This window comes from Lachnellula hyalina (assembly GCF_007821495.1).
Source record: "Lachnellula hyalina strain CBS 185.66 chromosome Unknown contig00011, whole genome shotgun sequence".
NCBI lineage: Eukaryota > Fungi > Ascomycota > Leotiomycetes > Helotiales > Lachnaceae > Lachnellula > Lachnellula hyalina.
Window position 1 is genome coordinate 227,665 of NW_022157125.1, and position 22,501 is coordinate 250,165.

At 46.7% G+C, this 22,501-nt stretch overlaps 8 protein-coding genes across 8 annotated transcripts; 5 read left to right on the forward strand and 3 right to left on the reverse strand.

Moving 5' to 3' along the window:
* Positions 1–1,722: 1,722 nt before the first annotated feature.
* On the forward strand, positions 1,723–3,632 carry alv-1 (5-aminolevulinate synthase, mitochondrial; the record flags this gene model as incomplete). The annotated part of the gene is made up of 2 exons (XM_031147535.1): positions 1,723–2,065; positions 2,134–3,632. 2 exons carry the CDS (start codon positions 1,723–1,725, stop codon positions 3,630–3,632), a joined length of 1,842 nt encoding a protein of 613 aa, XP_031008824.1.
* A 1,275-nt stretch (positions 3,633–4,907) lies between these two features.
* LHYA1_G002560 (uncharacterized protein) lies at positions 4,908–5,348 on the forward strand (the record flags this gene model as incomplete). Its single annotated transcript, XM_031147536.1, has 1 exon — positions 4,908–5,348. The coding sequence occupies one exon, from the start codon at positions 4,908–4,910 to the stop codon at positions 5,346–5,348; it is 441 nt and encodes a 146-aa protein (XP_031008860.1).
* A 159-nt stretch (positions 5,349–5,507) lies between these two features.
* YTP1 lies at positions 5,508–7,084 on the reverse strand (the record flags this gene model as incomplete). Its single annotated transcript, XM_031147537.1, has 4 exons — positions 5,508–5,864; positions 5,910–6,749; positions 6,808–6,885; positions 6,944–7,084. The coding sequence occupies 4 exons, from the start codon at positions 7,082–7,084 to the stop codon at positions 5,508–5,510; spliced, it is 1,416 nt and encodes a 471-aa protein (XP_031008859.1).
* An 830-nt stretch (positions 7,085–7,914) lies between these two features.
* aurR2_1 (Aurofusarin cluster transcription factor) lies at positions 7,915–10,195 on the forward strand (the record flags this gene model as incomplete). The annotated part of the gene is made up of 3 exons (XM_031147538.1): positions 7,915–8,324; positions 8,439–8,928; positions 8,975–10,195. The coding sequence occupies 3 exons, from the start codon at positions 7,915–7,917 to the stop codon at positions 10,193–10,195; spliced, it is 2,121 nt and encodes a 706-aa protein (XP_031008862.1).
* A 1,589-nt stretch (positions 10,196–11,784) lies between these two features.
* On the forward strand, positions 11,785–12,827 carry citE_3 (Short chain dehydrogenase; the record flags this gene model as incomplete). The annotated part of the gene is made up of 4 exons (XM_031147539.1): positions 11,785–11,901; positions 11,962–12,246; positions 12,309–12,594; positions 12,655–12,827. 4 exons carry the CDS (start codon positions 11,785–11,787, stop codon positions 12,825–12,827), a joined length of 861 nt encoding a protein of 286 aa, XP_031008861.1.
* Positions 12,828–13,314: 487 nt separating this feature from the next.
* Positions 13,315–14,184, reverse strand: his-7 (1-(5-phosphoribosyl)-5-[(5-phosphoribosylamino)methylideneamino] imidazole-4-carboxamide isomerase; the record flags this gene model as incomplete). The annotated part of the gene is made up of 3 exons (XM_031147540.1): positions 13,315–13,595; positions 13,644–13,830; positions 13,885–14,184. 3 exons carry the CDS (start codon positions 14,182–14,184, stop codon positions 13,315–13,317), a joined length of 768 nt encoding a protein of 255 aa, XP_031008856.1.
* Positions 14,185–14,335: 151 nt separating this feature from the next.
* On the forward strand, positions 14,336–15,250 carry LHYA1_G002565 (Uncharacterized protein; the record flags this gene model as incomplete). The annotated part of the gene is made up of 2 exons (XM_031147541.1): positions 14,336–14,659; positions 14,708–15,250. The coding sequence occupies 2 exons, from the start codon at positions 14,336–14,338 to the stop codon at positions 15,248–15,250; spliced, it is 867 nt and encodes a 288-aa protein (XP_031008855.1).
* A 1,146-nt stretch (positions 15,251–16,396) lies between these two features.
* On the reverse strand, positions 16,397–17,356 carry LHYA1_G002566 (putative oxidoreductase; the record flags this gene model as incomplete). Its single annotated transcript, XM_031147542.1, has 3 exons — positions 16,397–16,732; positions 16,788–17,142; positions 17,196–17,356. 3 exons carry the CDS (start codon positions 17,354–17,356, stop codon positions 16,397–16,399), a joined length of 852 nt encoding a protein of 283 aa, XP_031008858.1.
* Between the last annotated feature and the right edge of the window lie 5,145 nt (positions 17,357–22,501).

A 22,501-nucleotide genomic window follows, 5' to 3' on the forward strand; every position in this document is an offset into this window, starting at 1 on the left:
ACGCGTGAAGAAGAAAAGAGTGCTAGACTCGAGCGAGTGTTAGCTCTAGAGCAAGACAGTAACATAGCTCTGCAGGATGAGAATCGAAACCTCCGCACAAACTACGCTGGCATGAAAGCAGAACTCAAGGCTACGAATCAGGCACTTTCCGCAGCGACAAAGGAGGTGGAGAATAGAAAATGCAAGGTCCAGATTGGATCTTCGAGATCCAATAGCAAAGCCAATGCGATAGACCGGGAGCGGAGGCCTTATGGGCCAAGAGAACAACCAGCTGGTTCGCCCAAGAGCTTCCCAACGATGCGAAGCAGGAATCGAGAACGGCCTGTGGAAGACAGACGAAAACTTAATGGACCGCGACCACAATGTTCTTCGAGCTACCGGCCGCCATACGTTGAGGAGGTATATGAGAAAGAGGATTGGTGAAACTAGAGGGGATGAGTGGTTTGTGACTCGATAAACACATGAAGGCAAGGATTGAAAGTGAGGTATACGGTGTAAATATTCGATGAAAATCTGTTTGGGAGCCTTTCATCTGCAGTCTCCAATAACAAAGCAAAGGGAATATCTCAACCAACTTGACATGAAAGTCGATAACTCATTCAGGTTACGGCCATGCATAAAAGAAGATGTCTCACGGTGATAGAACAAGCGGTACTGATTTCTAATCGACGGCTCTTTTGTGGGAAAGGCCATAAAATATTGTAGGAGATAAAGAGAAGTCATATGCTAGGCACTTGTTCACGACCAGCTCCACATTCCCATTCTTGGTAATTTGTTAGCAGTGTCGGTAAAGAGCTTCATTGGAGGGGTCTTAGCGGGTTAGAGTTGATGTAGACTTCACAGGGTTTGAGGTACGAATCCAAGTCCCCCAACATTCATCCAAAGTTGCCCTTGGTAATCTCGGAGATTGGCTGGGCTGGACATGCGTATTCCACGCCATTTCATGAGCCGGAGTCAAAAATGGGATTTGAGGTTGGTCATGTGATGCGAGTAAGTGTTTTAGCTGTGCCGCCGGAGATGGGATGGTACCGACGGCAGTGATATATTTTCCGGATATCTGGGACGTGCAGCGGATATAGCGACTGGCTTGCTGACAACGTGCATATCTTGTGTAAGTTTTACCTCTATAGAGGGCTATAGAGGGTGATTACTATCGCATTTCATGCCCGCGGAGGTAGGTGGTAGTGGCAGACCTTGAAGATGTTGACCACATTGCAGGAATCTATCTCATCAGGATAGTAAGTAATGCTCCCCACACCGTCTCTGGCATGAGTATAGGGGGAGGTGAAGTTAGGTCAACTGAACTGTAATGTGGGGTACAAACCCACCTACCTCCCTGTGGTTAGTGAGAAACAAAGGAACCAGGTACATTTGTAATTATTCCCGAAGAAGAGCACTAGAATGAATGGAGAAAGAGATGATGATCAATGAAGCCCAATTGACCAATCATGTTGCATCTGATGCTGCTTATTCACGGTAGCTGTGCCGAGTGTACTCCGCAGTAAGAAATTCGTCCGGAGAAGCAGAAGCCGACGACGATATTCTAGCGTCAGATTCAATGTTTTGGACCACCCAGACCTTCACGACGCCCTACATAATCCCATCCTCACCGCACATCCGCACGCCTGTTTGCTGTGCTACCCAACATATCAATCAATAACCTCACATCTCGAAATACTCCCTCTGCGGCTACACAGCAGGCGCAATCTCAATCCTGCCATCATGGACGCCGTTCTCCGCCAGTCCAAGTCGGTGTGTCCGTTCTTGAAGAAAACCTCTCCCGCAACTCTACGCTCTCTCTCCACCTCCGCTCCTGCTCGTCAGGCTTCACCCTGCGGTGGCAGCATGTCCAATCTGCAGACCATTGCCCGTCGCTGCCCTGTCATGGGCCAAGCTCTGGCTGTTCAGACGGCAAAGTCCAGCAAGATCGGACTTGGTGGCGTTGCTGCCCTCGGAGCTATTAGAGCATTCACGGGTAAAGCTGGTTCTGGCAAGGCAAAAATCCATACCACCCGTTCCCAGAAAGCCAGACCTCTCGAGGATACTATATTTGGCCGTGAATCCCGTATGTTACTATTCTGTTCTGCTATATAGAGAAGGTTATATCTTACCCCGCTAACCTGACCATCAAAGTCCAATATCCCCAAAATGGAAAACCTACCAGTCAAGGCCACCGCCACCATAAGAACGCCCCCAAATTCGATTACGAAGAATTCTACAATGCTGAACTGGACAAAAAGCACAAGGACAAGTCCTACCGATACTTCAATAACATCAACCGTCTTGCCAAGGAGTTTCCTCGCGCACACATGTCCAACAAGGCGGAACGAGTCACGGTCTGGTGCTCTAATGATTACCTTGGCATGGGCAGGAACCCGCAAGTCTTGAAGAGCATGCACGAGACGCTAGATGAATATGGTGCTGGAGCAGGCGGAACGAGAAACATCTCCGGCCATAATCAACATGCCGTGAGCCTGGAGGCCTCAATTGCAAAGTTACATGCCAAGGATGCGGCTTTAGTATTTACCTCTTGCTATGTGGCCAACGATGCTACTCTTGCGACTTTGGGAAGCAAGCTACCGAATTGTGTCATTCTGTCAGACAGTCTGAATCATGCTTCTATGATCCAAGGCATCCGGCACTCCGGCGCTAAGAAAATGGTCTTTCAACACAACGATTTGGCTGATCTCGAGGCAAAGCTAGCTTCGCTTCCCTCTGATGTTCCCAAAATCATCGCGTTTGAGTCTGTTTACAGCATGTGTGGTTCCGTTGGTCCAATTGAAGGCATATGCGATTTGGCTGAAAAGTATGGAGCCATCACCTTTCTCGACGAAGTTCATGCTGTAGGTATGTATGGACCACATGGCGCAGGAGTTGCAGAACATCTTGATTACGAGGCACATCTCAACGGCCGCCCTCGTGGCACAATCATGGACCGTATCGACATTATCACAGGAACCCTAGGTAAAGCATACGGCTGTGTAGGTGGATACATTGCAGGTTCCGCCAAGATGGTTGATGCTGTTCGCTCCCTCGCTCCAGGCTTCATCTTCACTACATCTCTCCCACCCGCAACCATGGCTGGTGCGGAAACCGCCATCGAGTACCAAACGCATTACCAAGGCGATCGTAGACTCCAGCAACTTCATACCCGTGCCGTCAAAGATTCTCTCAATGAGCGTGATATTCCTGTGATCCCGAACCCTAGTCATATTGTACCAATCCTCGTTGGAAATGCAGAGCTCGCAAAACGAGCCTCCGATATGCTCCTCGATAAACACGACATCTACGTCCAAAGCATCAACTACCCTACCGTCCCCGTTGGTCAGGAACGCCTTCGTATAACCCCGACGCCCGGCCATACCCGCGAATTTAGAGAGCATCTCGTATCCGCTTTGGATTCCGTTTGGAATGAACTTGGACTGAAGCGCACTAGCGAATGGGCTGCCCAAGGAGGTTTTATTGGGGTAGGAGAGCGTGATGTGAAGGAGCCAGAACCTCTTTGGACTGACCAACAGCTTGGCGTCGATCAAGTAGTGAAGGAGATGAAGGCGGCTGGTCCTGTGGGCGTCATGGAAGCGCTACTGGAACGCGAGAGAGAGGAAATGGCGAGAGCTGTTGCTTCTGCTTAAGAGAACTCCACTACGATAATCCTGTTTCTGGATTATCGAACAGGCCAGTGCGTTGATAAGGCTCATCCGACCGAAACCACAATCTTTCGAGCGTATTCTGAGATGATATTCATACCTTTTGCCTGAGTGATTTAGAATTAGATATGCATGCGTATCTCGTTCCTAGTTTCTGCGGCGAATTGAAATGATATTATTGATGTGATGAATTAATCTCATCATCACCAACCGATTTTTTATTGCTCTCAAGTGACATCTAGTAACTTTTGCCATTCTAATATCGTATTATTACTCTACCTTCATTCAAGGGAACGCCCCCGTTTAGACCACAGGTATTATAGATATTGAAACACCGCGCCCGTCTTGAGCTTCCAATCAAAGTCCAACCCGAATTGGATATTACTCATACTACGAGTATTATAATATATTCCTAGATATACCTTCAAACGCCGAAGCCAGCCCCGTGTATAACCCCTCACCAAGAAGACCGCATTAAGCAGATCTCAAGCATTGAATAGATAACTGTCAGTAACCTAGTAAGAGACATGACTTTTCTTCGCTGCTTCATAAAAAGAGCTCTTTACCCCACCTAACAACACGACGAAATTAACCTCGATATGACATGGCTACAAGTATATCTCATACCACAACTTACTAAACCAATTCCGCCCGTCAAAGCATTCAAAAAGTCGTTCGCGGCCTAGATCAGTAAAGCGCTTGCTAATCTTTATGTAAAAATAGGGGGGAAGCTTAGAATAGACCTTACGAGGTAGTAAGGTAAGATGCGATGCTATAGACATGGTGGACCGACCCACTATACGTGCTTATATGATATACAAAGTATGAAGTAGCAAAGCAGCTTAAGAGATCACAGCAGGAGAATATAAAATGCATAGCTAGATTAGGATAATGCTACGCTAATGCAAGTCGGAGGGTGTTAGGATTTTGCGGGGCAAGAAAGCTCAGATAATAAGAAGATGACAGATTGGTCTTTGAGGTGATTGTCAATAGGTAGGTAGTCGGACGCCGAGAGCTTGAATCTCTCCGAGCCAATAAGGAAATACATATATCCATCATCATCATAATTACAGTAGAGGCCAGTCTATAAAAACCCCCTCATCCTCATCCTCATTTACCTTACCCTTTCACTGTGCACTATCCATCCATATTCTGCATCTCCATCCCAAGCCCAGCAGCTTGAACATAGCATATCATAACCACCTACAATCCTTACCTCTATAGTATTTATTCCAAAAGTCTCGACCCCAACAGCTATCCATGCTCGGCCGTCTCCTCCTCAGCCTCTCAGGCATATCCCAGATCCTCGGGCCCTTCATCGCAGATTTCAACGAGACACATGTCAAGAACCCGAACTGGCCGCCTCATGCACGTTTCCACAACGGCCAGACCATGTCCATGGGCCTGGGTCTGGGCCTGGCCACTTTATACTTCACTCATCGCCATGGATACGCCTTTTCTTCCCCCTCTGTAGGCGTGGCCAGGGAGAAAGATAGTTTGATGACCGCTGCTGTTTTCGGTAGCTTGTATTGGCTCACTGGGCTGAGTGCTATTTTGTATCCTGGTAGTTTGGCTGTTGATCCGGAGTTTGGAGAGGGGTTTCCTCAGTTTTGGCTGTTCTTGGGGCTTGCCGCGGCGAGTTGGGGGGGATGGGGATTGGAAATTATTAGGTTGAATGGGGGTTTGAAAAAGAGAAGCTAGATGTAGGTGGTGGAATATGACCTAGATATTTTGACAGTAGATTATGGAGTATGTTCAAGCTATCCCAAGACGCCCAGCAATGCAATGCAACCAACCGAGGACAAAAGTAAATCCAGTGAAGCAGTATGCTATGCTACACTATCACACACTGCTTCACTATCAATCAACCCGCGCTTCATTGTTCTTCCCTAATGTACTCGGACTCTCGGGCTCATCCTCACTCATTAGTCCGTCCAACTCAAATTCCTCAGCATCTCTGATTTGTCTCGAATCTGTCCCTCTTGCGTGGCCATTCACTCGTGGAGCTCGAACTGGCTCCCCGTTATCCTTCGGTGGGACAGGTGGTTTTGAGTTTACCGCGTAGATGTGAAGAAGCATGTTGGTGAAAAGGAAGATGAGGAAGGCGAAACTATAGAGTACGAGGACGTAGGAGACGTGAGTGATTCCAGCGTCAGATATCAGCTTCATTTGTTCCTCTGTTGCTCCCATGAACAGGAATCCTGACGCACAGAGTAACTACTACCGTTAGTAAGTTTCTAGAAAGTGTCTGGATATTCTTACGAAAGGTGGGATGTATTGCCAGCTGTTAGCATCTCCGTCGTCCGATAGCGTGTCTGCATCTCTTAAGACAAAAGAAACTTCAATGATCCTAGACAGACCCGCAGCCATCAAGGTGTATCCGAACACGGTGTGAACCATGGTGCTAAGTGGGAGATGCTGAGGATGTGCGGACATGGCCCAACCAGTGATGAAAATAACGAAGCCAGGAACGAAGTTCCTCTTGGGTGATCCGTCCCGCTTCCTGCTGAGCCAAACACCTGCCAAACCCGCGGCCCACCAAATGACGCCCATAGTGGTATGCTGAATATCATTGGCAACCCACGCACCACCCCATCTGTGCTCGGTGAAGGTATTGACACAACCCCAAGCTGCAATAACTGCCGAGTCAAAGAATTCTTGTGATCGTCCAGTCCTCCGCAACCAAACTTGACCAACCAGCATAACGAGGGTAAGAAGGATTCCATATCCAATGAATGCACTGCCCATAATGAAATGGGCAAGGCATTGCCCTAGATGGTCATCACGGCAATACCCAAGAGCAGTAATACCTCCAAACAACATTTGTACCCAAGCTGCCACAGGCATAGCCTTTCCTACGATTCCGTGTCCATGAATGGCGACCTTTCTAATCTTGCCGTGGAAACCCTTGGTAATGTGGAACCTCAAATATATCCCGAAAACAATTTGTACAGCGAGCATCAACATGAGCCAATTCGAGAAAGTGGCGTGAACGTTTTGCGAAAAGGCTCGACCCTTGTGCAAGTGTCCTAAGAAGAATGACACAATCGCAATCGCCGTGCCGACTACCTGTACTGGGATGTGCCATCGATTTCGTACAATCTGCGGTTGCACAGAGATTAGCAGGGTTAGAGGAAATATACATGTTGGGAGAGCTTACACCGAGGACCATTCCAGTTGGGAAGATGATGCCAAAGGACAACATCATCAAGAGGATATGTGTCCATAATATCGAGTCCTAGACCAATATCAGCATCTGCGCTCTATTCCGTTTCATTTGATCTCGACCAACATACAATGGGATCTACGCTCATGGCGTCGCCTTCTTGTATCTTCTCCATGTTGTGATTGCCGTGTGCTTCTGCGCCTCTTGCAGAAAATAAAACTCCTATTGTCAAAGCCAGAACTGGCGTGACGCGGCACTTCAGGCTCTCCATAGTGCAGCAAAGGTAGGTGAAAGTGGACTGATTGCCGGTCTGGGTGTGGGTGATGTTTCGAGATGGACGGGATTGTCGGGATAGATCGACACAAGGAGAAAGGGGTGGAGGTGTCAAGAACAGTAAAGTACTCGAAGCTGAATCGAAGATGAAGATGTAAGCCAGCCGATGCTGCGATGCGATGTGATGCGATGCAGCTTCCTCTCTCGTTCTCTTGGCCACGATACTCCGAATGGGAGGAGATGAATTGATAATGGGGGCGGAGTAAGTCGTATGGAAATTGCGCTTTCAATCCGCCGCGTTTCCGCCCCACCCGCCCAGGCCGGGAATCATCTCATTGTTAACTTAAAGCCACACGCACGTGATCTATCCCACCAGCCACAAGTGTTGTACATCTTTTTTCCTCTACAGTATGTCATGCATCATTCTCAGCCTCATCTTTGCTTACGGAGTGGTAGTAGGTAGTTCTTTCATGTACACGTCATTAGTCAGTCAGACGGACATTCATCCCTCCATTACATTTCTATTTCCATCTGATCTAGCCCCAGGAGAGGCTTAGTCTCGGAAATCTCTATCATCCGAAAAGAGGCACGTCGCTAATCTCTAACTTCCGTCTCACCTACTTGCAACTATTAAGTTAAGAAGATGTCCTTTGAGTCCAAAGTCTGAGCAGTATAATTCTCCGTTTATCCGATTTTGATTCTTCCGTGACGCTTCTAGTGTCTCTGCATCCCTTTCCGTCATTAGCTGCCACATACAGCACTCGCTTCGCAGCCCCTTTCTTTTGATTGGAGAAGAATATACGAGTATCGGTAGATACTATCCACATCATGTCAACTACCGGTGACAATCGTTCTAAATCCCCAAGTGAGACTGATACTCAAAACAGAAAGAAGCACCCTTGTGTGCTCTGTCAGCAACGCAAAGTCAAATGTGACAGAAACGACCCTTGTCAGAATTGCACGAAAGCTAGGACTGAATGTATTCCAGCTTCTGCTTTGCCCCCAAGAAGACGGAAAAAGAGGTTTGCCGAAGCTGAATTGCTTGCTCGGCTTAGAAAGTACGAGGAACATCTTAAAGCATACGGAGCCGATATCGATGCCATCAACCGGGAAGATGGGCCCGTGTTATCCAAACTGCCTCCCGAGATTAAGCACCATCACGATTCTCACTGTTCTCGGCCCGTAGTCGAGATTGTGAGGCCGCTTTCATTTAGAAGGTCACTGAAAAATGTCGAGAAGTGAGCATCCGTTTTATCATCCGTGCTCATCCGCTAACATTTCCAAGTAACATATGCTATGGAATGAATAAGGAGGTGAGAGTTCTTTACATTGAGTTGATTTGAGATTAACAGCTTCAAGTTTCGAGATGCAGAGGAACTCCTCCAAGGCTCTTCAGATGATGACGAGATATTTGATTCTCCCATCACCAAAACCTACGATGCTATCGGCTCAGACGCAAGTGATCTTCTGTTTCCTTCCGAAACTACGGGAAGCTCGACCAATCTTCATCCATCGCCTATGCACATCTTTAGGCTTTGGCAAAACTTCATTGACAATGTCAACCCTCTGCTGAAGATATTGCATGCTCCCACTGTACAACAGCAGATTCTTGATGCCACCGCGGATTTGAGCAAAGTATCAAAGGGTATGGAAGTACTCATGTTTGGAATCTACGCTTCTGCAATTATGTCTATGACTGATGCAGATGTGGTATCGATGTTTGGCGAGGAGAAGCAAAAGCTTCTAGCCCAGTACCAATCGGGTTGTCGACAAGCCCTTCTCCGAGCAGGATTTCTTCGGTCATCAGATATGACCATCTTGCAAGGATTTCTGCTCTACTTGGTAACAACACCCTCTCTTACTTTGTCATCCAATCTGACCGTGACAGCTTTCTAGTCTCAACTTTTTAATCGATCCACGGGCGCTGTTCTGTCTGACAGGAATAGCTATTCGCATTGCCCAGAGAATGGGCCTCAATGTCGACGGCACTGCGTATGGGTTGCTACCATTTGAAATTGAAATGAGACGAAGATTATGGTGGCAGCTTCTTCTTCTTGATACACGTGTTGGAGAACTTTCTGGATACGGGCCGTCATTGCACATGCACATGTGGACGACGAAATTGCCGTCAAACGTCAACGACAGCTCTTTATTCCCAGATATGAGAGAACCCCCGCCCGAACATCCAGGTGCTACAGAGATGCTATTTGCCCTTCAGAGGTGCGAAGTTGCCCAATTCATCCATCAAACCCGGCGCTTATGCGGACCAGTTGAAGTGGACGATGCTGCAATCGATGCCTTTGAAGCTTTGCTTCAGGAAAAGTACTTGAAATATTGCGATCTTCAGGTACCTATGCATTACTTTTCATCGGCAATGGCCAAGGGTGCAATTTATAGACTTCGTATGGGCACGCACCATCCAAATTTAATGTCTAGCAAGTCAAAGGAGTTGTCAGAACAAGAGTTGGACAAGTTATTCCACTCAAGTTTGGCAATGTTAGAAAATCATCACAACTTGATGGGTGCTAAAAGCCTCAGCGGATTCTTTTGGCATATATACACCAACTTCCCCTTTCCTGCGCACGTCTATCTCATCTGTGCCTTGCGTTACCGCACCACTGGAGAACTGGCAGATCGAGCATGGAAGCAACTGGAAGCAAGTTTTGATCGCCGGTCCAAGAGCGAGATGGCGAAGAGACGGGGAAATCAAGCAAGTAGTCTCCATATGGCCATGGCAAATTTGACCGTCAAATCCTGGGAGGCACGAGAGTCTGCACATCGTGAGCTTCAACCTAAAACACCGACGCCTAGATTCATTCAGCAGTTTAGAGAAAAACTTGCTTCGAGGAAGTCTTCAAACTGTACACCACAGTCAGATGCCTCACCGCCTGAAATAGGAACCCAGGTTGGGAATCAGTTCGAGGATGCGTATCAGTGGCTTAATCATCAACAGCCGCCATTTGAAACGCAGAGTTTTGACCAGTCAAACATAATAATGCCTGATTCTTCGACCATGGACTGGTCGTTTTGGAACGGTATCGGGCAGGTTCCGCTACCCGATTTTGACAATGCGTTGCCCAACCAAGCTCAGGGATTTTATCAAAGTTGAAACTTCATGTGGGGTCTAGTAGTACCGCTCACTTCAACGGCGTTTGGGAAATGAGGGTTTTGTGCTGCGTTTAGCTCGCTCGAGGTCTGGATTAGGCTTGGAGTCGTTATATTGCATTTCATGTTACCAAGTTGCAAGCTCCTAGTATTTGGAGGCGTCTCCTGGCGTGTTGGGCAGTGAATTTAGTCCAATTTTAGGACGTGTTGTATCAACAGGCATTCCTATAAGTTCGGCTCGGGGATTGGAAAAAGCACAGATGTAGTGCAGTTCATTTGCATGTAGTCTATTCCTTAAATGTATCATGAAGCAAGAGCAAGTCAACAGTAATTCTCGTTGATTTGCTTCTCCACTCACAATACTATTCCAAATCTCGATTTCAGAACATGACATTGCGGACGAGTGGGATGCTGATACCACAGCTCCTGTAAGTTCTCCTCGCCCAAGGCTATTTTCTCCTAATTCGCCTTTTCTAACCACACCCAACAAAAGGAATTCTTTAAAGCCAAAGACGGCTGTACTGAAATCTCAACAGCGCCCATCAAAGGCATGGAGCGAGGCGAGTTGAATTCCCCGACGGCGCTCCTGTGTACAAACTTCTCAATCACGGTGGCTTCCACACTTCTGATTCGGGATCCCTGTTCTATGCCTTGGAAGACGGCACGAAAGGCTGCATCGGCATCGGCAGCTTCGGTTTCACAGGCAACCATACACTCCAGAGAGGCAATGTAGCGGTAGTCTATACCCAACACACACCGCTTGAGGGCTATTCATATGCTGGTGTGGCCATTGGTATTAATCGTGCCCCTTCAGAGCAGACTAGAGCCATATACGGTTTGAAGACACATCACACGTACGAGATACACTTATATGCGGACGTTGAAGAGATTGAACACAGAGCATTCTGATCTCCCGACAAATTTGAAGAGAAGGTCATGGAGGAATAACTTAGAATGCCCAATGGGCAATTCGATCTTGCGAATTACACGCCGTACGGTGGCAGAGTCAAAATGTCAATCTTGTATGACCTAAAGCTGAACCCAGGAAAATACCTCCTGGCGGACCCTCGCTTACCGTTCAGTAGCCAATAACTAGAGTGGAAGTTCTCAGGGATAGATATTTTTACGTAGAAGGAAGAATCGCGCTGCACTGCTTCTCGTTTGATCTCCTACCACAGGTCTAATGGGCGGAATGCTCAGGCCACCACACTATGAGGGTCGGACGGATAGTAGATAAAATCAATACACTTAGTAGTTAGCTTGTCGTACAGTGGCAAATGACTTAAAGAAGACACTTGTGATAAGTTATTGCAATCCACATCAATTGACTTACTTCACGTCAATCCATGTCGATCTCTACCAACTTAAGGCATTTATGATTACAAGTATGCCTCTTGACTACGTAGCATGCGTATTTCTTTTGACCTAAATTTATGCCGGTTATTAGAACCCGAGAATCTGTGACAGAAAGATTACTATTTATTCTCCTACTATCCTCTCGAGAGGAACATCACAATTTGTTCAAAGGGCTCTCATTCCACTCCGGCCTTTCCTTTTAGTTTACTCTAAACACATCCAAATTCATCCTCCGTAATGCAGCCACCATTTCCTTCGATAACACCAACTTGGCACAATGATGTCTACCCTGCAATTGATCCTTCAAATAGTGAGCTTAGCCAAGCGGGAAAGACTATCGTCATCACAGGAGCTGTAAGTACGACGAGTTTGAATCATTTATATACCTTGGAATATTATACTGACAGGGAATAGGGAAGTGGGATTGGAAGAGCAACAGCTGTCGCCTTTGCAAAAGCAGGAGCCAAGCGCATCATTCTCATCGGTCGCACAGAGTCAAACTTGATCGAAACACAACGCTTGTTCCCATCCCAGACATGTGCAAGCGATGTCTTCGTTTGTTCAATCACCGACGAAGCGGCGGTGAAGCAAGCCGCTTCTTCTATCGGATCATGGGATGTGCTGGTTATGAACGCAGGACATGCATCCCTTGGATATATTATCACTTCCACCTTGGCTGATTACTGGCAGAACTACGAGGTAAGTTGTACAAGTAGCCAAGCCACTCTAGCGCTCTTGGTCATTAATATTTCCGGTGTCAGACGAATGTCAAATCAGTCGTGGTCCTCTCCCAGGCCTTCTTCCCAAATGCAAATCCCTCGGGAGCTGCTGTCTATGCTCTTACCTCTGGCGCCTTGGCTTTGCCCACCAAGCTCACAGCAGGTGTTTCTGCATATCTGAGCTCCAAAGCAGCACAGGCTAAGATAATGGAATATTTGGCCTTGGAAAATCCAAATCTTTTCGTCTGCTCTATACACCCCGGAATGATTGAGACGAAGCTCTTCCAAGCAAGCGGTGCGAAGGCAGAACAACTACCTATGGATACCGGTAAGTTTCCTTAGCATCGCCAAGCTTGGATAAAACGATCGGACTCTGACGTACGCATAGTTGATCTCCCAGCCCACTTCCTTGTGTGGCTTTCACAGCCGAAGACGAAATTCCTAAATGGAAAGTTAGTTTGGTCTAATTGGGATGTGGAGGAGCTTTGTGGACAATCAGAAAAGATTGAAAATAGTACGATGTTGACCATTGGATATGAGGGATGGCCTTTTGCTGCATGAGTAGAGTATTAGACATGCTTTGCGAAGTCGTTAGTTGAAAATAAATAGGTTATGGAGAGCTGTTTATCACTGTATAAGGCAACATGCACAGCCCTTTCCCTCATATGGTCCGGGGGTCGTAGACCCCGCCTGTGGTCCCAATATGTCCGGATCTTCCTGTGAATTTAACGTCTCCTAAGCACCCTGTAAAGCCAAAGTCCGTGACTTAATTTTCTTTAAAGTCTTGGCCCGATCCCATGCTAGATTAGCCTCCTCAAGCACAGTTCAAAGTTCCGCCCTGAGTAACAAAGTTGAAACCCCTGTCAAATACCTCAACCAAACTCTTATTAAAACCGCCATAATTTATGAGAATCGCGACTATCGTTGGAGTGCATGCGTTTATAAAGGCTTCTGTGCCAATTAGGTTGTAGATAGATAGATAGTTGAGGCGATGATTAAGTTGAAAGCACAGCTGGGAAGGTCGAATTGAGATAGCTTCATGTTATCATTATAATTTATTCCATTGCACACACTCTTCAAAGGTAACTCCTGATCCACCAAAGACATCAAGGGCACTTCCAATGGTGAGGTCAACTCGCCCGTTACTTAATTTCTTGACGTGGTCCAAGTCCTCGAGATTCCGCCCACCACCCGCATAGGTTACTGGAATACTGCACCACTGAGCTAGCTTCTCAACCAACTTCTCATCTATACCCTTCTGGAGACCCTCGTTGTCGGCGGCATGGATCAGGAATTCCGAACAGTATGGCTCCAGGGACTTGATAGAAGCTGGTGCCTGTCAGTCTCGATGCCTGATCGAAGGAGGATTATATTTACCCTCATTCACTTCCATATCAGTGATAGTCTGCCATTTGTTCATAGCAACAAACCAGGTATCATCTTTCTTCCGGCAGCTCAGATCAATAACTAGTTTGTCTTTGTCGCCGCCCAGTGCCAAGAGCACAGACTCAAGATGTTCTTGAGAGAACTTGCCGGAGGGAAAAAGAAACGATGTGATGATGACCTAATACTTCAGTTGGCCAAATAATAACCCACTGCCATAAGTGTTTGGGCGTACCCTTTCAGCACCCCAGTCAATCCATTGCTTCGCATTCTGGTCTGTTATGCCCCCTCCCACCTGTAAACCTCCTTTCCACTCTACCAATGCCTCCTTTGCAGCTTCTTCATTCCCCGGGCCCAGCATTATAACGTGTGCGCCCTCAAGTCCATTGTCCTTGTATAATTTTGCAAAATGGCGGGCTGGTAGCTTGGAGACATAATTGGTCTTCAAATCCGATGAAGCTGTAGTCAATGTGCCTCCGACTATTTGCTTGACTTGACCAGAATGTAGATCTATGCAGGGGCGAAATTTTGTCATCTTGTGATTGAGTGAGGCTGCAAATTCTTTGGGAGGGTGAGGTTAAGATTTTCCTTATTTGGCGGGGAAGCCAGAGCGGCCAAACTTCGGCTCTTGATTCTAACCTCCCAAATAATTTCGAACCACCCAAGAAACTTCAAAACACCACACGATGGCGACAAATTTAGGGAAACGAAAGCGACCGATAGCAGAGGCAAACCCACAGGCGCGAAAGTTAGAGAGGGAAGAATCGGAAGCTCCAGAGTTAGATGCGCAGGAAATATTTAGACGGCACTTCGAAGCGCAATTCAAGCCTCTGCCAGTGGTACAAAGCACAGCTCAGCAGGTTGAAGATGTATCGGAAGATGATTCCAGCGAAGAATCGGAGTGGGAAGGAATATCTGAACCGGAAGAGGAGTCCGTCGAGGTAATAGAACATACAGATGCGCAATCACGAATGGCAGCAATGTCAAAAGAAGAGCTGAAAGCATTCATGGTATGTTCTTTGCCAGCAGAAACTGGACCCTGCTAACCTGATTCGCAGGGTTCGAAGCCTCCCAAAAGTAGCCTGTCCATTCCCCTCATCCGCGACAAAGAGGGCGCTTTAATCAAAGATGATGATGCCTCCGAATCAGCCAACCTGAAGAAAGATCTGGCGCTCCAACGTCTCCTCACAGAATCCCACCTCCTCGAATCAAGCAGCAATCCTACACTCAGCGGGAAGAATAGACATAAAGCTACAGATCTTCGATTACAGGCACTCGGGTCAAAGACGTCTATATTCAAGCAGGAGAAGATGCCCATTACACATCGAAAGGGCATTGTCGCGAAGGAAACAGAGCGGGAAGGGAATCGAAGACGCGAGGCAAGGGAGAACGGGATCATTTTGGAAAAGGCCAAGATGAAGGGCAAGAAAAGTAGTGATGGAAAGCGGGATAGAGGTGTGGGTGCTCCTGCTGTGGGCAAGTTTTCTGGTGGAACGTTGAAGTTAAGTAAGAGTGATATCCATGATATCGAAGGGCCCAAGAGAAGCCCATCAACCAGGGGGGGTGGAAGAGGAAGAGGAAGAGGGAAACGAGGCAAGTGATTTCGCAGTATCTTGAGAAGTGAAACCAATCTTCAAAAGACGGACAACTACGACTGTTTCAGCTCGGGATTCGATAAGCCTGGCTTTGTCTTCCCACCAAGTCATTTTTGCTGGGTACCGCAGCAATCAGAAGCCCACCTTTCCTTCAGTATTGTGTCCACCATGCTAGCGCCATTGCTCTTCATGAGTGCTATATCACTCAACTCATAGGCGAAAGCCTCGAGAACAGTCTGAGCGGCATTTGGGTTTGGGGGCAGCTATCACTGAGCTTTTGGTAGGAGATGAAATAGGCCACCCCGGACGCGAATTGACGCTGTCAGATGAATGGAACTGGTTTAGTTGATACTTAACAACTGTACTCCATCACCGACGCCAACACAATGAATGCCAAACTTCACGATTTTAAGTCACAACATTTAAGTAGTATCTGTGACCTCAATCCAAATCAGCATCTAGTTTGTAACGACCACATTATGTTCACCCCCGGTCGAGCAATGAGGATGTCAAATAAAGGTGGTTTGCATGGTTGGCGCTGCGTGGGAAGTCGCGACCTTGACTACCTAAGTAATTCAAAATTCATAGTCGGATCCTTCTGCTCAGCGCAAATCATCAGTCATTCTACATCAATGGCACACATGCTTGCTCTATCTTTCCAGCGTTGTTCCACAAACACTACCGCCCAATATTTCACCCACTACACCTCATCATTGCTCTACACCCCAGGACAAACAGCAGGACTCTACAGTGCCGTAGAAAGCGCCGGGACTGAAGCAGACACGATGTCCTTGAACGAACCATCCTACCCATTGATGAATGACGGCTCAGAATTTTCCGACACAACTAACTACGACTGGAAAGCTATAGAAGCAGAGGCTTTCGGGTTTGAGCTCATTGATGTTTATGATTATGCATACCTTATTTGCTCTCAGAAGCTGACATGTGACTGACACCCTGAGTAAGGAACCTTGGAAAATTTCGGTGGCTGACTTGTCTGAAGACTTTCACGGTACCCGGTGATGCTTGAAAATTGCAAATTGGTATCCTAGACCTACATCTGTCCCTCTAGCTCAATGAACAATGAGCACGGAATGCAAGAGCAAACAGAAGTTGCGGCCAGTTTTTAGTTTCATCCCAATTAGACCTACCTTAAGTATTTGACACCGCCTGCACAATAGCACCTTTGCTTCCCTGGTCTAAGCCATCTAATGTACTCATCTCATCAGAGCTCAATTCAAAATCATAGACATCCGCATTTTCAATGATCCTCGATGGCGTGGCACTCTTGGGCAGCGGGACCCAGTTCTTCTGTAAACAGTATCGAATAAGAGCCTGCGCCACCGTCTTGCCATGTGATTTCGCTACCATGTTAAGCGTAGGGTCATTGGCCTTTTGATTTCGAACCAAGGGACAATAAGCTTCGACGATGATGCCGTTCTTGTGACAGAAATCGACTACCTCCCGCTGTTGGGAAAATGGATGTAACTGCATAAACTCAGCATATGCTTCAAGTTGAATTGAAAGGGGACGTGTGACAAACCTCGATTTGATTTACGTGTGGCGGGTAGATCTTCGCAAAGCTCTTCAATTCCTCGATATGTCCAATACCCCAATTACTGACTCCGATACTTCTGGTTTTTCCATCCTCAAGCAGCTTCTCCAGTGCCTGGTAAATCTCTTTCCTACCCTTGGCGCCCATGCTAGCAGTGTGGATCAAGAAGAGGTCGACATATCCGTCCTTGCCATCGATTTTCTGGATACTGTCTAGCATCTTTTGGTAGTTCTTGTCGATGCTGCTGGCAGGAGAGAGGATCTTGGTTGTGATGAATATATCGGATCGTTTCAGACCTGATTGTCGGACTGCTTCTCCAACTTCTTTCTCGTTGGCGTAGTACCTATTCAATGGATTAGTATATTGTACATTGCCGGGTCAAATGGGGTCCCTTACTGCGCAGTATCAATATGCCTGTAGCCCGCCTTCAAGGCAGCTAACGTCGAACTTGTACATTCGGGGCCATGAGCTTGATATACCCCGAAACCTAGTTGGGGGATTTTCACTGCTGACTTTGGAAGAACGAGGAGATCCGTGATTGCAAGTTTCGAAGCCATCTTGGGTGTTATGTTCGAATGCTGTTGCATCAGAATTCGGTTCAAGGGTCTAGATATTGGAACGATTGAAATATTTTAAAGGATACCAGCAATTGATGTGCCATTAGTTAAATTGCATTGCATTGTGTATAGTGATGATGTAGTTGTTGATGTTGTGTGCCCCGCCTTTTGCCAAGCATGATGACTAAGCACAACTCAAAACCCACCAGGACCACATCGACTTTCCATTTCATCCCATCCATATCCTTCTTGAAGATGCAAAATAAACGATAAAGTCTTGGACCTTTACTTTAGTTCAATCTATTTCAATTCATTTCAACTACTCCTAAGTGGGATTTTGTGGGTTTTTATAGTATCAATAGAAGGTTCGAGACAGCAGGGAGGCGTGGATAGCACTCCAAGCTCAGCAATCTGACAATCCTCCGAAAACCCTCGCATTAGCGACAGACAGATTTATTTCGAGTACTGTATATTCTTATTTGCTTTCAAATTAAGTGCATTTATGCCTCACACGCAGTCAGTATAACTAAACTGAATCACGAGTGTCTCGAACCTGGCCTCCAATCAAGCTTGTAAGATTACATGTCCTCAGGAGCGCTCCCTTGATTCGGTAATACATTGTGCTTAGTGACTGAAATCGCGACATTCGATATATTTCAGCTCAAATTCAAGAAGATCTTAGGCCAAATGATCTCCGATATACAAGTTTCAAGATCTAAAAGCGCTGAGGAAGTTCAGTCTACAGCTGGCTTAACACAACTATTCTGTAGACGAATAAGCTTCGAGAGCTTCAAGCATGTTGTTTTAATGGACAATATAAGAGGTATCCTTACAATTTTGTATTGCTTTGGTTGTTCTCAAATGTGGTCATGACACTATAGCATATGAGCTGTTGACACCGTCCAGGGAAGCACAGAGATTCACCGCCTTCCCATCATATGATGGTCTCCTTCAACTCCAACGTCCATTCAATTGCTGAATAACATTCAGCCTCCCGTGCGAAGATCAGCGCGCTCCCTCACTCAGAGGCATACCTCGAAAAGCAAAGAAGGTTTGCTTCCACTTTTCCGTCAGTATAATGTCTATGATTTTGGTTGAATACTGCTGACCTATGCGTAGACCTTAGCTAACAGCTACCTCGTCCTCATCTTCATCAATCCAGTCAAGTCCACCATTCACCCTACACCACCATGTCGAATGACTTTACGCAGATGCGAGTCAAGATAAATCTACTCAAAGAAGAAAGTGTTGCGCTAAAGCTGGAGGATGTGAAGCTGCAGCGGGAGAAGTTGAAGCTCAGCGAGGACAATTTGAGACTTACTCGAGAAAACTTGAAGCTCGACCAGAAAATTGCGAAGCTCACCTCGGACAATGTAACCTTGCAGAGTACAGCGATTCCGGCGGACCAAAGGATCGTTGAACTGGAACAAGAGGTGAAAAGACTGAAGAAGAAAATGCTACAACAAGAGCCTCTGTTTAAAGTCGGGGTTGCAATTCGTCTGCGATTCTGGGAGCAAGCCAAAGAGGCCTTGCATTTCGGCAAAGGCAATAATTCCATCATCGAAGCCGGAAACGCAGCAGCTCATCGAGGAGATGTTTTGGCTGATAGAATTGTTATTCGGGGGATATATGTCAGCACCGCCGCCCGCCGGAACGTCAAACACCGAAGCACCAACCATAGAAGAAAGCACAAAGAAATTGTATAAATTACTGTACATTACCTCCCCTGAGTTGGGAGAAGCTATTATATCAGCGCCTGGCCTGAAGTGGATCGAGATACTCAATCTGGCAGCTACCTTAGCAAGCTCCTACTCCTCACTCACTGCCTCGCTCGATGCTGCGGGTCTGCCTGAAGTATACTTCGAGAGTGCAGTCTACAAACATTTCAGTGCACTGGTGCTCAATTGTTTGCATTTCTTGGGAGAAACAGGCCACAAGGGCGAGGCTTTGAGGGACTACTTTAATTATTCTCCTGAAGGGGAGATCATGCTTGAAGAGATGAGGCAATTTGTGGACAGAAATGTTCGGCTGAACTCTGGAAGGAAGCGACGCAGACGCTGATTCAAAGGGGGCAAATGGCAAAGCGGGCGTGGTCTTCAAGTGGAGGTAGCTAGACAACATGTAAGTATCCGCGTGGAGAAGAAATAAAGTCATTGCATCGACGTGTCTTTCTCCGGGGTTGGCATGGTTTCAGTAATCAGATAAATATTCTCAAGTCGCAGAACATATGAAAAAGTGTCAAAATACAAGAAACCGCCATCTTTGAACCTGAAACGTGCAAACACTCATCATGCCTCAAGAACGCCGAAAGTTAATTCATTTTGTGAATGCGACTCTAAAAATGTTCTGTCTTGTTCAGGTATATTGCCCTTATTTTGACCAAATACAAAACCCGACTCAAGTCGCGTTCTGCTGCAAAACATGATGCTTTTGCCCTCAACTTCCTGTATATATATCCCTCTAGACTACCCACCAATTTTATAGGTCTGCAATGAGGTGCTCCGTACATCGGCCTTACTTATACAATAGTTTCGCCTAGCGAGAACCATTATTCTCTACCCAAACATCTTCTCCCCGATCTTTGAACTCGCACCTCTTTATATCGCACCATATTCCAGCACGAACCCTTCAGTGGTTTAATTTGGCAATAACACTGGACCTCTTTTCTGGATGGACTCCATGCCACCTCGTCGCCGGCGGAAAGCTGAGAGCTTTTCTGGGGTTCACAAGAACACCAATTTTGGTTGTCATGAGATGGAAGGTGAATTGCATACTCATCAAACAAAGAGCAGCAAAGACAAGGCGACAGGGAACTCCAAGCACTTGGCCTCTCCCATAAATCTAAAACAATGCGATAGCCCAGCCTACGTCGCGAATAGAAACCGTCAAAGCTATCGGTCCCGTCGTCATGTGTCTTCTGGAAGGGAACGGAGCAAAACAAAGGAGATTGAGGTCCAAGCCGCTGCTCCAGACACCAGTGAAGGAGAAATTGATGGAATCAATATACCGGCTCTACGAATTATACCCAAACTTCCGTCATTCAGATCAACGCACAACCGTGGGAAATCCCAGAGCTCGCTAGGGTGGCAAAGTCAAGATGCCATCATTTCTCAATTGAATGTCAGAGTGGACGATCTCACTCAAAAGTACAACGAAACCAGGTCTCGAAATTGGGATATGGTCGCCAAAATCAGTAAACTGGAAGCACTGAGCAACGACCAGTTCACGCAGAACCAAAGGCTCAGAAGGAAGATTACGCGTCTTCGAAAGAGGGAGACTGCGCTGAGAAGTTCCCACGTTGAAGACCTTCAGGCCAAGGATGATAAGATCTCGATACTTGGTATTGCAATTGGCCACCGAGATGCAGATATTGGGGAGTGCCATGTGCAAAACCAACAGCTGCAGGAGTCCGAAGAGAGACTCGTGGAAGAGAAGCAAGCACTGCGGATTCTTGTCGACAGCAGAACCAACATAATTAACATACTTGAGTTGAAGCTCCAGACGAAAGGATCGAGGATTCGGGAGCTGGAGAGTACAGTGGAATTCATCGACCATCCGGAAAAAGCATCTCGGCTGGTGGGGAAGGCAAACAACAAGGTCACCAAACTCACGCAGAATAATCGAGCCTTAATCAAGGATCTTGAGTCGATGACCACAAGGTATAAGACGGAGAAGGCGTATTCGGAAGCTACCCGGCCACTCATGGAGATCGGTGCCAGTATTCGAATGCGTTATATTTATGAGAGATTGAACATGTTGAACATGGAGGGGGAAATACCTCAAACAATTCTATCCAGTGCGAATCGACACGTTCACTGGGCTGACATAGAGGCGGATCTAGCCCTTTTCAAATCTGGAGTATGGGCGGTAGAGAGGGAGGGAGCTTTTTTCAAAGCAGTATACCCCACACATACCGTGGAATCTTGCATATCTATAGAAGCTAGATCCACCAAGAAAACACTTAGTTTCATGAGCTTGGGCATAATGTACCAAATTCTCCACGAGGACCGATCCTCGGAATATAGCGAGGAATTCGAGAATATCTGGAAGGACGTTCAACAATCTCTTGCTCAACAATCTCGACTGGACAAGCGTGGGCCGGAAGCAGCTGGACTTGAAGAGACATATATTGAGTTGAAACTGAACCGTTTAGCGGATCTCATGGCAGTTTTCAGACGAGTGGAAGACACTAAGATGGCTGTGTCATGGCTTGCACAACACCAAAAGCACGTGGACGAAAGCGCCAAACCGGCTAATAATACCGTAAGTAGTGCTCGTTTGTCATACCACATTCGCTGACAGTTGATTTGAAGGAAACCAGGCGCGCCAAGAGGGGAGATAGACAAATTGATCTGGATCCTGCGAATGAAATCAGCGACGAGTCATCAAATGCGCCCCAGTTGCTCAACAGCCTCATGAGGGAGAGAAGATTCAACGTAGATGTTGAAAAATGGCTCCAAAGTGCTCCTAACGGTGGAAGGAAAGGTATCAAACAAGATTCCAAAGGATTCGTCCAAGTCATGTTGGAAAGGGTAGATCAGGAATCGCAGCTCCAGGAGCAGTGGCATGCCGATCAGGTCATGGCCATGAACGATGAAAGATTACGGAGGGCTTGGATTCGTTGGGAGAAATCGAAGACGCTTGGGGGACTTGATGTGAAAGAAGAGTTGTTTCATGTTCAGGTAAATACAAGTAAGAGAGACTTGTCGAAATACCAGATGTGGGAACATCCTCTAGTTAAGGATCTGACCGTTCTCTCTGTGGACTAAGGCGAGACTCGATAGTGTAAAATTTAAATGACGATTAAATTCCCACGCTGAGCAACAAATGACGCTGATGTTGCAACAAGAAATAGGAGGTGAACTCACGTGTATAGTTACATGACATTAGCGTGGATGACCAAGCTACGCAAAGGCATAACCTCTTCGCCTTGTCATCTATACTTAGACTTAGACACCTAGAAATCAAACTACTAAACAGAGCGAAAGCAATACAAGACAAGTTGCTAGGCCAACGAAGCGCACTATGTGATGCCAACATGAAAATCCTCCATGATTACTAAGCCGCTCCTTGCATTAAATCCGGCCGAGCTGCGGGACATATGCCGGTGTCAGCAGCATACTTTCTAAGAATTGATTCTACTCT